The sequence below is a fragment of the Astyanax mexicanus genome, chromosome 21 (genome assembly GCF_023375975.1).
Source record: "Astyanax mexicanus isolate ESR-SI-001 chromosome 21, AstMex3_surface, whole genome shotgun sequence".
NCBI lineage: Eukaryota > Metazoa > Chordata > Actinopteri > Characiformes > Acestrorhamphidae > Astyanax > Astyanax mexicanus.
In genome coordinates, this window is record NC_064428.1 from 8,808,430 (window position 1) to 8,821,218 (window position 12,789).

General features: G+C 36.2%; 1 protein-coding gene across 2 annotated transcripts in view; it reads right to left on the reverse strand.

The window, feature by feature from the left end:
• The window catches only part of LOC111196209 (NACHT, LRR and PYD domains-containing protein 12), a 280,945-nt gene that overhangs the window by 90,757 nt on the left and 177,399 nt on the right, over positions 1 to 12,789 (reverse strand). Inside the window, exons 17-18 of one of the 2 annotated variants that reach the window (XM_049470066.1) lie at positions 5,955 to 6,001; positions 4,259 to 5,510 (exon numbers count right to left, since the gene is read on the reverse strand). The exons of the other annotated variant lie outside the window; for it this stretch is intronic. Of the exons in view, the coding sequence (XP_049326023.1) occupies positions 4,870 to 5,510; positions 5,955 to 6,001 (688 nt within the window). The 3' untranslated portion in view covers positions 4,259 to 4,869. Of the gene's footprint in view, positions 1 to 4,258; positions 5,511 to 5,954; positions 6,002 to 12,789 lie in introns of those variants that run through there. 2 annotated transcript variants of the gene reach the window in all.

Below are 12,789 nucleotides of genomic sequence, written 5' to 3' on the forward strand. Positions count from 1 at the left end.
ATCTTAAAAAAAGGACGGTCAACAGTACAGTGCACTTTGCACAAGGAGGAGCTGTATGGGAGAGTGAAGCGAAAGAAGCCATTTCTGCAAGCACGCCACAAACAGAGTCGCCTGAGGTGTGCTTTGCTTTTGCATACGACTCTGTTTGTGGCGTTCTTGCAGAAATGGCTTCTTTCGCATCACTCTCCCATACAGCTCCTCCTTGTGCAAAGTGCACTGTACTGTTGACCGATGCACAGTGACACCATCTACAGCAAGATGATGCTGCAGCTCTTTGGAGGGGGTCTGTGGATTGTTCTTGACTGTTCTCACCATTCTTCTTCTCTGCCTTTCTGATATTTTTCTTGGCCTGCCACTTCTGGGCTTAAGAAGAACTGTCCCTGTGGTCTTCCATTTCCTTACTATGTTCCTCACAGTGGAAACTGACAGGTTAAATCTCTGAGACAACTTTTTGTATCCTTCCCCTGAACAACTATGTTGAACAATCTTTGTTTTTAGATCATTTGAGAGTTGTTTTGATGAGCCCATGATGCCACTCTTCAAAGGAGATTCAAATAGGAGAACAACTTGCAATTGGCCACCTTAAATACATTTTCTCATGATTGGATACACCTGGCTATGAAGTTCAAAGCTCAATGAGGTTACCAAACCAATTTTGTGCTTCAGTAAGTCAGTAAAAAGTAGTTAGGAGTATTCAAATCAATAAAATGATAAGAGTGCCCATACTTTTGCACCGGGCAAAGTTTGGTTTAATGCATATTGCACATTTTCTGTTTGTACAATAAACCTCATTTCAATCCTGAAATATTACTGTGTCCATCAGTTATTAGATATATCAAACTGAAATGGCTGTTGCAAACACCCAAATATTTAAACTAAAAATGATTAAGATTAATAGGGGTGCCCAAACATTTCATATGACTGTATAAAAAATCATTAATCATTTGAAAGTTCACAATATATAGACAGCTAATTTATCAGTTAAATATTTGTTTACAGCCCTGTTTTTAAACATTATTTTAAATTAATAGAGCGAACTACACATTCTTAATTATTCAATATATTTATTCCACAGCTTTACCCCTCTGACTGATACACATCTATTTTATATATTTGTCCTTGCTCTATTTATTTTAAATATATCTATTCCCCCAAGTTCATAGTTGTTCTCTTTAGTTTTAAATTTCCCCTGAATACAATTTGGGAGTAATTAATTTTGTGCTTTGTACATTATCTGTGCAAAATTCTGGTCTACTAAATCACAGAATTTTAAAGCATGTAATTTAATGAATAATTTATTGGTTGGTTTGTTGCAGTTTGATTGGTTAATAAGTCTTATAGCTTTCTTCTGTAGTATGGTAATTGGATTTGTATTGGTTTTATATGTTTCCCCATATTTCCACACAATGGGTCATATACAGCTCTATGAAGGAACAGTACAGTAAATATAGTGACTTCTGATTTAAAATATCTTTAGTTTTATAGAGTATTACAATGGTTTTGTCCAGTTTTATTTTTACATGGTTTATGTGTTGTTTCCAACATAATTTATGATCAATTATCACACCTAGAAATTTATTTTCATACACTCTTTCAATTTCAATATCATTGATCATAATTTTACTTTCTTTTTATTTGTCGAATACCAAAGATCATAAACTATGTTTTCCTTAAATTTAATCATAGCTTATTAACAGCAAACCATTTCTTTAAGATGTTTAATTTCCATTTCTACTGTTTTTAGAAGCCATTCAAAGTTTTTTCCAGAGCAATATAAATTGGTATTATGAGCAAATAGGACAAATTGTAACAATTTAGATGCCTTACAAATATGGTTTATGTACAGATTAAACAATTAAAGTCCTAATGAGAATGTTATTCCCCTAATACCATATCTCTCTAACTTTTTCATTAATAAATAGTGATCAATAGTGTTAAACGCTTTTTTTTAAGTTTATAAACACCCCCACTGTAAATTTCTTCTTGTCTATTGCTGTAGCTTTCTCTTCTACTAGCTGCATCACTGCAATCCAAACCAAACTGGTGATCACTCAATACATTGATTTCTTCTATAAAATGCTCAAGTCTATGAGCAAATACTTTTTCTAGTATTTTTGAGAACTGGTAAAGCAGATAAACTGGTCTGTAATTAGAGAAATTGTGTCTGTCTCCACTTTTATAAATAGGAATGACTTTTGCAGTTTTCATTGGTTTTAATTCTTGGGGAAATATACCTTTTTGCAGTGACTGATTACAGATATGAGGAAAAGGTTTTATAATACACTTTATGAGTTTTTTTTTTTTTTACCAGCCACATATTTATTCCATTCCAGTCAGTGGACTTCTTGTTTTTGTATTTTTTAACAATATCCAGTATTTCATTTTCTTCAGTTCTGCTAATAAAAATGGAGTGAGAGTTTTTATGAATAATATCTTTATTTATTCCATGCGTATTTCTTGGCTCTAAAATCTCTTTAGATAAGTTATGTCCTACATTCACAAAATAATCATTAAATTTGTCTGCAATTTCTTTGATTTGATGTAAAATTGTAATATCTTCTTTTACAAAATAATTTGCATTATTTGCTTTTCCCAAACGTGTTTTAACTATGCTGTTTAGCACTTTCCACAGTATTATTCCTGTGATGTTCCAATAATTTCTGATAGAATTTCTTTATGCTATCTCTCCTAATACTTGTTCATTTATTTTTATAGGTCTTATATTTGTTTTCTGCTTATTTTGTTCTTTGTTTTTAAAAAATCTTATAAAGTACATTTTTCTTTCAATTCCTCTAGTAATCCATGGTTTTCCACTGTTTTGTGGCTTCTTGTACATTTTCTTAAAGGACAGTTTTTATTTTTTTCATATAACTCAGTTACTATAGTCAGAAAAGTATCATATGCCTTATTTGAATCATCATTTTCATTTACTTCTGTCCAGTTCTGTTTCATTAGGTCAATCTCGAGAGCAGCGATAGCTTCTGGAGTTCTGTTTCTGTAGATACATTTAAAAGTGCCTGACTTTTATTTTTTTTTATATTGAACATATTTTGAAAGATTGCACAAATTGGAAGGTGATCACTTATGTCGTTTATGAGCAATCCAGCCTCTATTTTGCTCTCTATTTTATTTATAAATATCAATCAGTGTAGCAGTGTCGATTGTTATTCTGGTTGGTTTTATGATCACAAATAATAGGCTGTTGCTCCAGTAATCCTTAATTTTGGAAAAGTTTCTGTACAGGCTTCTACTATTAAATTGTATTACAGTTTTTCCACATTGTATAAACACAAAATGTGGAACTGTGCACACAAATCTAAAAACATGAAGCTCATGTGTAACACTGTGACTCCAAACTGCTAAACTCTGAGCACAATTCCACATGTTCTCACTCAAATATCACTCTAAATCACAGCTTTACAAATCACTAAACACAAACTGCATCATTTAGTACACCTTGATCACCTAAGAATCACTGACCTTCAAACACATCAACAATAAATACATGTTTGTTTCCTCTTTGTGTGAGATCTGATTTTCCTCATCATGTTTCTCATTACATAAGTGAAAATTACAGTTTTGCATCAAACTACATACAGTAAAAATGGCTTACATTTGTGTCGTATATACATGTAGTACTGTAATGCTATATGCTATATTATCTGCACCAAATAAATATAAAGAGCAGAATGCCAACATATTTCTATGGACTTGTGTGCATTTTAATTTGTACAGTGGCCTCATGAAGTCGAAAACATGACTAAATACTTCTGATTATGGTGCTCTGAATTTATCTTGTCAGTATTTATTTGAAGTATATAAATATCTGTGTGTTGTTTTGGTGAAAGGAATCCGTTTTGCTGGAGATTTGTGGAGTTTCAACAAAGCATTTAATCATTTTCAGTTTGTGTTTAGAGTTTTAGGAAACTGATCCAAGTTTCTAGATATGCGTTTAAACATTTGGGAAAAACTGTAAATGGTCATACTCAGTGAACAGTCTATATGAATGATTACTCATTTCTGTGAGTTCTTCCCCTCAACATCATTTAACAGAAATGAACAATCCCTCATTGGATTGTGATTGTTCACATTATTGAAGTGTACATTTATCTACCTTTTTCCGAGAGTAAGTAAACTGTTCATCTGTGTAAAACATTCAGTTTGATGTGTGAGAGGTTTAGTCAGCTGTGTGTGAAGAAAAGACAAAAGCTTTTAGAAACTGGATCTCAGAGACTGTAAAAGACTAAAATACACAGAATTCCTCTTTATACCACATTTATTTCAGACATATTCAAATATTACATAATTTAATTTTTAGCTAATATTTTAGCAATACATCAACACATACATATACAGTACATATAAATCATATTTATTAATAAAAAAAACATATATGAAACCCAGTATCACCAAAAAAAACTACTTGATTAACTATTAATGGAAGTCAATAAACAATAAATGAACAATAATAAACAATACATTTAAAACCAGCAACAATTTATTACATAATATTATTTATTTATTTAAAAAACACAAAATTACACAAAAACTCACACACACACACACACACAATTACGCACAACACACCTTTATACACGCACACACATGCATACACACACACACACTCATTCTCCCTCACACGCATATACACACTCACAACACACACTCGCACACAAACACACACACACTCACAATCACGCACAACACACCTTTATACACGCACACACATACACACACACTCAAACACACACAAACACACTTATTCTCCCTCACATGCATATACACACTCAGAAACACACACTCACATGCACTCAAACACACACACTCACTCATACACGCTCACTCACACACACACACACTCAAAACACACTATTCTATATCACACAGACGCACTGAGGAGCCAGAATAAACAAGTCTGAACCCAACATAGAGCGGTTCAGTGAATGTGGTGTAGAATGTGTGTAGGTGTGTGAGTGTTTGGGTGTGTGAGGGTGTGTGTGAGGAGGGTGTGTGTGAGGGTGTGTGTGAGGAGGGTGTGTGTGAGGGTGTGTGTGTGTGTGTGTGTGAGGAGGGTGTGTGTGTATGAGAGGAGATGGTGTAGAAGGACAGAGTGCCGGCGGGACAGTCCACATACACTCCTACTCTGTTAGAGGGAGAGGGAGGAGGAGGGAGATCAGTGCTGTTATTATTGTGAAGAACAGAGTAACTGTTATTAAAGATCTCCAGACTCCAGGACTTTTCATTCCCTCCAAACCCAGAGTCTGAACCTCCTCCTTTCCTGCTGATGGTTTTATAACTCAGAGCTACATCAGCTCCCCACCCGCTCCACTCAGCCTCCCAGTAACAGCGTCCAGTAACTCTCTCTCTACTCAGAACCTGCGCCCAATCAAATCTCTCTGGATGATCAGGATACGACTGCAGCTCTCCTCCATACTCCACCCTCCTGTTCTCTTCACTCAGAGAGAGGAGTCTGTACGCTGTGTTTGGATCCAGTGTGAGATCACAGCCGTCTGAACACAAGAACACACATTAGAGAGAGAGAGTGTGAGTGTAGATATGAGTGTGTGTGTGTGTGAATATTTGTAGGTGTGTGTGTGTGTGTGTGTGTATGTGTGATGTAGGGTATATGTGAGTGTGTGTATAAGTGAGTGTGTATGTTTATGTGTGTGTGCATGTATTTGTGTGTGTGTGTGTGTAGGTATTTGTGTGTGTGTGTGTGTATAAGTGAGTGTGTATGTTTATGTGCGTGTGTGTGTGTAGGTATATGTGTGTGTTTGTGTGTGTATAAGTGAGTGTGTATGGTAATGTATATGTGTAGGTATGTGTGTGTGTATAAGTGACTGTGTATGTTTATGTATATGTGTAGGTATGTGTGTGTGTGTGTGTGTGTGATGTAGGGTATAAGTGAGTGTGTGTGTGTGTGTGTGTAGATATGTGTGTTTGTGTGTACTTACATTTTTTTAATCCTGACTTCATCCAGGTCTCTCCTGCATGTTCCAACCTACCACACACACACACACACACACACACACACACACACACACACACACACACACACACACACACACACACACACACACACACACAAAAACACACACGCGTTTTAAAAAAAATGTTTCTTAACTAATAAATACACAATTCATTCCCTCTCTCACTCTCCTTCATCTTCTCTCTTTTTATTATTTTTCCTTGTGTCTCTCCCTCCTGTTTCTCTCTATCCCCCGTTTATCTCTTTTGCCATTTTCCCCGTTTTCCATTCTCCCAGTTTTTCTACCTGTTTCTCTTTCTCTATTTTCCTCTTTATCTGTTTGTTTTTTCATCTATTTCTCTTTCTCTGTTTTTCTTTTTCTCGTGTGTTTCCTTTTTTTCTGTTTCTCATTTATGTTAAATTTATTTCTTTTTGTATTGTGTTGTGTCCTTTGGGTTCAATAAAGCATCTATCTATCTATCTATCTATCTATCTATCTATCTATCTATCTATCTATCTATCTATCTATCTATCTATCTATCTATCTATCTATCACTTTCTCATTCTGTTTTCCTCTTTCTCTGTTTCTGTTTCTCTTCCTCCCTGTTTTCCTCTTTCTCTTCCTCTCTGTTTTCCTCTTTCTCTCCGTTTCTTTCTCCCTGTTTTCCTCTTTCTCTCTTTTTTTTCTCTTTCTCCCTGTTTTGCTCTTTCTCTCTTTTTTTTCTCTTTCTCCCCGTTTTCCTCTTTCTCTCTGTTTCTGTTTCTCTTCCTCTCTGTTTTCCTCGTTCTCTCTGTTTCTCTTTATTTTCTCTTTCTCCCTGTTTTCCTCTTTCTCTGTTTCTGTTTCTCTTCCTCTCTGTTTTCCTCTTTCTCTGCGTTTCTCTTTCTCCCTGTTTTCCTCTTTCTCTCTTTTTTTCTCTTTCTCCCTGTTTTCCTCTTTCTCTCCGTTTCTCTTTCTCCCTGTTTTCCTCTTTCTCTCCGTTTCTCTTTCTCCCTGTTTTCCTCTTTCTTTTAGTTCTTCTTTCTCAGTTTTCCACTCTCTCCCTTTCTCTAGTGTTTCTCCCTCCTGTTTCTTTTTCTCCTGTTTCTCTTTCTTTTTGTTTCTGTCTGTTTTCCTCTTTCTGTTTTTCACTTTCTCTGTTTCTCTTTTTTACCGGATTTCTTTTTTTCTGTTTTTTTTTTTCTTCTCTTTTCTTGATATTTTTCACTTTCTTTTTTCATGTATCTCCGTTTCTGTTTCATTTTTTTATTTATCTCCTTTTCTATTTTCCTCTTGTTCTCTGCTTCTCTTTCTCTCTGTTTTCCTCTTTCTCCCTGTTTCTCTTTTTCTTTGTTTTTTCCATCTGTTTCTTTTTCTCCATTTTCCACTTTCTCTATTTTCCTGAATTTCTTTCTCCCTGTTTTTCTGTCTGGTTTCGTCTTTTTTTCAGTTTTTCTTTCTCTGTGTCTTTGTCTGTGTCTGTGTCTTTATTAGCATGACAAATATTCACATTTGGTTTGCCAAAGCTGTGTTCATGTTCAATAAAACTAATTAATAAATAATTAATGAATTTTATCACAAGCATTAATTATAATAAACAATAATACAGAGTATAGTTCTGTACAGTTGTGTGTCTGTGGTCACTCTCTGTCCCTCAGGGTGTGGCAGGCGTGGACCTACGGCTGCCAGTGTGCAGAACTCAAAGCAGGTAGGGGAATTTTGTGAATCTGGATGTTTATAAATGCAGGACATTTTTGGGTGAATTTGTTGTAGAATTGGGTTCTGATTTTGTATATTTTGGGTATTCGGTAAGGAAGTGCAGCTCTGTCTCTGGCCTGTTTAGTGGGCAGTGCGGGCACGGTCTCTGCTCTTTGGGCAGCAGGACTTCCTGTATCTGCCCGTCTCTATGGTCAGGCTGTGAGCACTGAGTCTGTAGCTGGTCAGGTGGACCTCAGTTTGGGGTCAGTCAGGGTGGTCAGGTATTCCACCGCTCTGTACTGACGGTTTAGGACTGGTAAGCTCTGTAATTTACTCTGAGTTTTAGTTTCCCAATAGCTAATGTAGTTTTGTTGTAGGTGTTTTGTAATTTGGTTGAATCTGATTGGTTTCTGGTCCTGAACGTGTTGGATGTAAGTGTGTGTTATAGCTGTGTTAGTGTGTGTGAGCTGTGTTAGTGTGTGTTATAGCTGTGTTAGTGTGTGTTACAGTAGTGTAAGTGTGTGTTATAGCTGTGTTAGTGTGTGTTACAGTAGTATAAGTGTGTGTTATAGCTGTGTTAGTGTGTGTTATGGCTGTGGTAGTGTGTGTTTTAGTAGTGTTAGTGTGTTATAGCTGTGTTAGTGTGTGTTATAGCTGTGTTAGTGTGTGTTATAGCTGTGTTAGTGTGTGTTATAGCTATGTTAGTGTGTGTTAGAGCTGTGTTAGTGTGTGTTAGAGCTGTGTTAGTGTGTGTTATAGCTGTGTTAGTGTGTGTAGGTGTAGAACTGTGCTTCAGGATCAGCTGAATGAGGGGACTGGTGTCTTTGCTCATCTCTTGGTACTGCAGAGCTTTATAATGGTATAAGTGGGGGTCGCTGTGTTGTACATGTTTCCAGATCCCTCACGCGATCACATGACTCAGCACACCAGGAAGTCAATTACTAGAGGATTGATTTCACCTGTTCCTGTCCCTATATACACAACCTCACTCCATGCACTCCTTGTTGAGTATTACCTGGATTATCCACATTACTAAGCGTTTCTCTTTTTGGATTACGACCTTGTTTTGTTTATGGACTCTGATTTCTGACTGTTTCTCATTATTGCTCACCTGTGTATGAACCCTGGACTGTATCATGTGTATGATATGGTTCTCCTCTCTGGCTGCTGTTTAACATTATTGACCTAGTTCATACTGACTACCCTTTATCTTAACCCTTACTCTTTACCCATTTCCTGTTTTAATATTTCTCTTGGTTTCTCTGTTTTCTCTTTCTTTTAGTTTATAAGGTTTTAACTTTACTTAACTTTTTACTTTTTGTAAAAGCCATTAATTTTAGTCATGTTTTTAAATGTTAAATTAACATTTGCATAGTCTTTTACAATGGATTTGGTGAAGTTTGGGTTTATGATGTTCTCTGTATGTTGACTTTGGCATTTTCCACTTCTTGATGTTTTATATTAAATATTTTACATAATTGCTAATGTTTTTATCTGCCTGTATGATTGTTAATAAAGTATAGTTAAATCTCATATGTACCTAAATACAAAAGTGTGTTTTGTTTCTTGAGAGCTGGATCTTTAATGAAATATCTTTATATTTGTGATATGTAGGTTTACTATCAGGGCCCAGGTCCTCCAGTTCTGCTCCAGCAGATTTAGATTCAGATGCAGAGCCTGATCTGTGGGGAACAGCTGGACCAGATCATCTGTGAAGAGCAGGAGACTTCTGCTGAAGACTCCTCATACTTCATAAGGAAGTTTAAAAATCTACTCTCTCAAACTTATTTACATTATAAAGGCTGGTGTTATCAGTCTGTGGTTCCAGATTTCAGAGAAATAAACTCATGGTCAGCTGAAATGTGCAACTGGTACATTTTAGCCTAATTCTTTACCATTCAGGATCCAGATGCCTTTCTAATTTTAGTTTTTGTAATTGTTTTACTAAAATGGATAAATCTGAAAGAGTAGTCAGAATAGTCTAATTCAGGAACATAAGGCAAAAATACACTTCACAGAACATATTGAGATACAGGATCAAAAACACAGCAATCAATATAGAAGGCATGGCAAAACTCGACAACAGGAACACAGCCAAAAGGTCATACCCATAAAATACACAATACAGAAGAAGGCTTTGTAGAGCAGGGAACCGCTAACAATACTCAGCAAGGACTGAGTGAAAAAAGGAAGTGTATATACTCAGGGAAACAGGTGTAGGCAATTTAGAAATCAGGTGACTGAGACCGGGGCAGAGGCATGTGATCAGTGGAGTCAAGGGCATTATGGGAGATGGAGTTTGAGACAGAGACAGGTACCAGCAGGACAGGAGTGTCAGAGTCGACTAAGGTAATAGTAATTTCTCAGGCCCAGATCTGTCATTATGTTGTCTTTAACTGTGTTTTTAAATGTTTTGTTCATGTATATAATCTTCATTTTACAGGTTTTTCCAACTATTCCAGAATGCATATGCTTTTATTGACTTCTCAGTTACTAGTAGACCTGGTTTTAAAAAAGCCATTTTATTATTTAAAATTTCTGTGAATTATGAAGTTAACTCAGTGAAACAAACACATTTCTACCTCAATCCTGTTAAAATGAGCTATTTTATAAACTGTGTTTGGCTACAAATATGGAGATTAAATGCTATAAGTGAGATAAATCATGCACTGGAGAAAGGACAGGGTCAAGGCAGCTGCCACGCTCTAAAACCTTTCAGTATACAAAAATAATTATCATAGTTGTTGAGAGAATAGAAGATGCTTCATTTGATAAAAAAAAAAAAACCTTTACCCAGAGGTTTTGTGTAATCAGCACTGGAATCGACTCTTTCACCCCTTCTTTAAATAAGTGAGTTAAAGAACAATTTACTGAGTTTTACACCAGCTGAAAACGTAGGTAACACCCTGCTGCTCCTACTCAGACTTTACACACACAAGAAATCTCTGTAGGCTGGTAAATCCAGGAGTTAATTGGATTGGAAACGGAGACTTGTACAGCAGTGTGGAGAAGAGGTGTGCTCATTTTAGAGGATGCTTTCATTCCATCCAAGCAGAAGCTCATGTGATCAGCTGTTTGAAAAATCACCTGGTGATTATACCAGTGAAATCAGGGGAGCTGCTGGTTGTTTAGAATTAATCCTGCAGCCACTCCAGCCCAACACTGCCAGCTGTGTCTCTCCTGCCCTAAAGACTCTTAGCACAGAGATCACTGTTAAATAAACACTCTCTCTAACATTTAAAAGATGAGCTTAATCTACAAAGTGATCTACTCATGTTATGTGATCTGCCCACTGTTACTCCCAGCAGGACCTTTACTGGTGTGTTCCTGGGAAATAATAAACCTGAACAGACAGATGGGATTTAATATCATGTTTCCTGTGTGAACCTGATATAAATCAATCTTTTCTTCATATGGGGCACAGATTTGTTACCTGCCTGGTAATGTGGGTATTAGTGATGCACAATTATATCAGAATTATATCGGTATCGACCGATAATAGTTTTTAAGAAACATCGGCATCTGCCAATATTTCATAGCGTCTTTTGCTGACGTATTTATTTAAGGTCGCCAAAAGTAATAAAGTTATACAGGGTGTCTATTCTCGCTGTAAATTATAAATGTGTACACCAGTGTCGGCAGATATATACAGATGTAATATTGAACATCGGCATCGACCCAGAATTCCCACATCAGTGGATCACTAGTGGGTAATTTATAATTAAAGATGGGGGATAAATATGGTGTGGTAAATAATTGTGCTGAGTGGAGAGTTGTGGTTTTGTACATGCAGGTTAGTTCAGACTAATATCAAAAACATGACAGCAGAACAAACAAAACCTTCTGTATGAACGTAGCCTAAGTGTCCTTTAATACAGACACACTTTAAGCACAGTTCTTCTCCACTCTGCTGGTGTAAAAGATCACACTGCTCACACAGGAGTCCTTCAGAGGAGACAGCAGAGCCGTCAGGGTTTATAGCACCAAAACATGACAACAGCTGACACCAAGTGCCCCTCTGGCTCACCCACAGCTATACAGTCTTTAAATACAGAGAATGATGCTCATTTACAATATTTCCTAATTCAATAACTTGTCCAAAATCCAAAATAAAGATATATATATATTTTATAGTTTTTATTTTTACAGCAGTAATTCTTAAACCAGTAATCAGGATCCTCCAGATGGCCAGCTCAAATTAAAACACAGGAACTGAACTCACATGTGAAGTTCCTTTGTGGTGAGAGAGCTACTAGTTATACTGTTGTCTGATTTTTATTCTTCTTCTTTGTTTTACTTTTCTGCCGGATTTATGCTGTTTAACTCATCCCACATCCAGTATTTGAGATGCTGAAACTGTTCCAAATCCAGATTGTTTGGTCTAATTGTGTGATGTGTGCACGTATTCCCCTGTAACAAACATTTTCATCCCATTTTTTTTTAATTATCGCATTACTTTTTTGATGCGTGTTCGTATGTACTTTAGCTCAGCTGATGCACACCATTTTGAATATTACATCTGAGAGCCGAACCCTGAGAACAAATTCACCTCAGTTTTGAATTCATTTATTATCTTGATCTCTCCTTATTCCCATTCACTCCCATTCATTTTTACACACGTCCAAGTTATAGAGTTTCTGTAAACTTTGTGTTCTCCATCAGAGTGGATAAATCAGCTTTAATCCACAGCAGACAACAGTAGGTAAACTAATCATTAAGTGTTCCTTCATGGCTTAAGAAGGCCTACACCTGTATAAGACGTGAGGTGTTATCTTGTGGAATGAGGTCAAACACTGGGCAGCAGGTTCATGGAAAGGGTTCGGGCAAGGCGTGGTAGTGGCTGCCAGATAGATGGGGATTTGCAAAGATGTGCAGACATTTAACACTCCTTTATCTACAATGTCACATACTGTACCAGAAATACATAATAGAGGTCATTACCTACCACAGTGAAGAGATATAACATTTTCCAATTCAGTAAATTTACCAAAAAACAGATTAAACAAAGATTCAGTCAGTTTTATATGTATTAATTAATTTTATATAAATCTTAAACAAATCATTAGTGTCTTCCAGATGGTTCATTTACTTACTCCAATTAAAACACAGTAACAGAACATAAACGTAACCCACAGATATTATA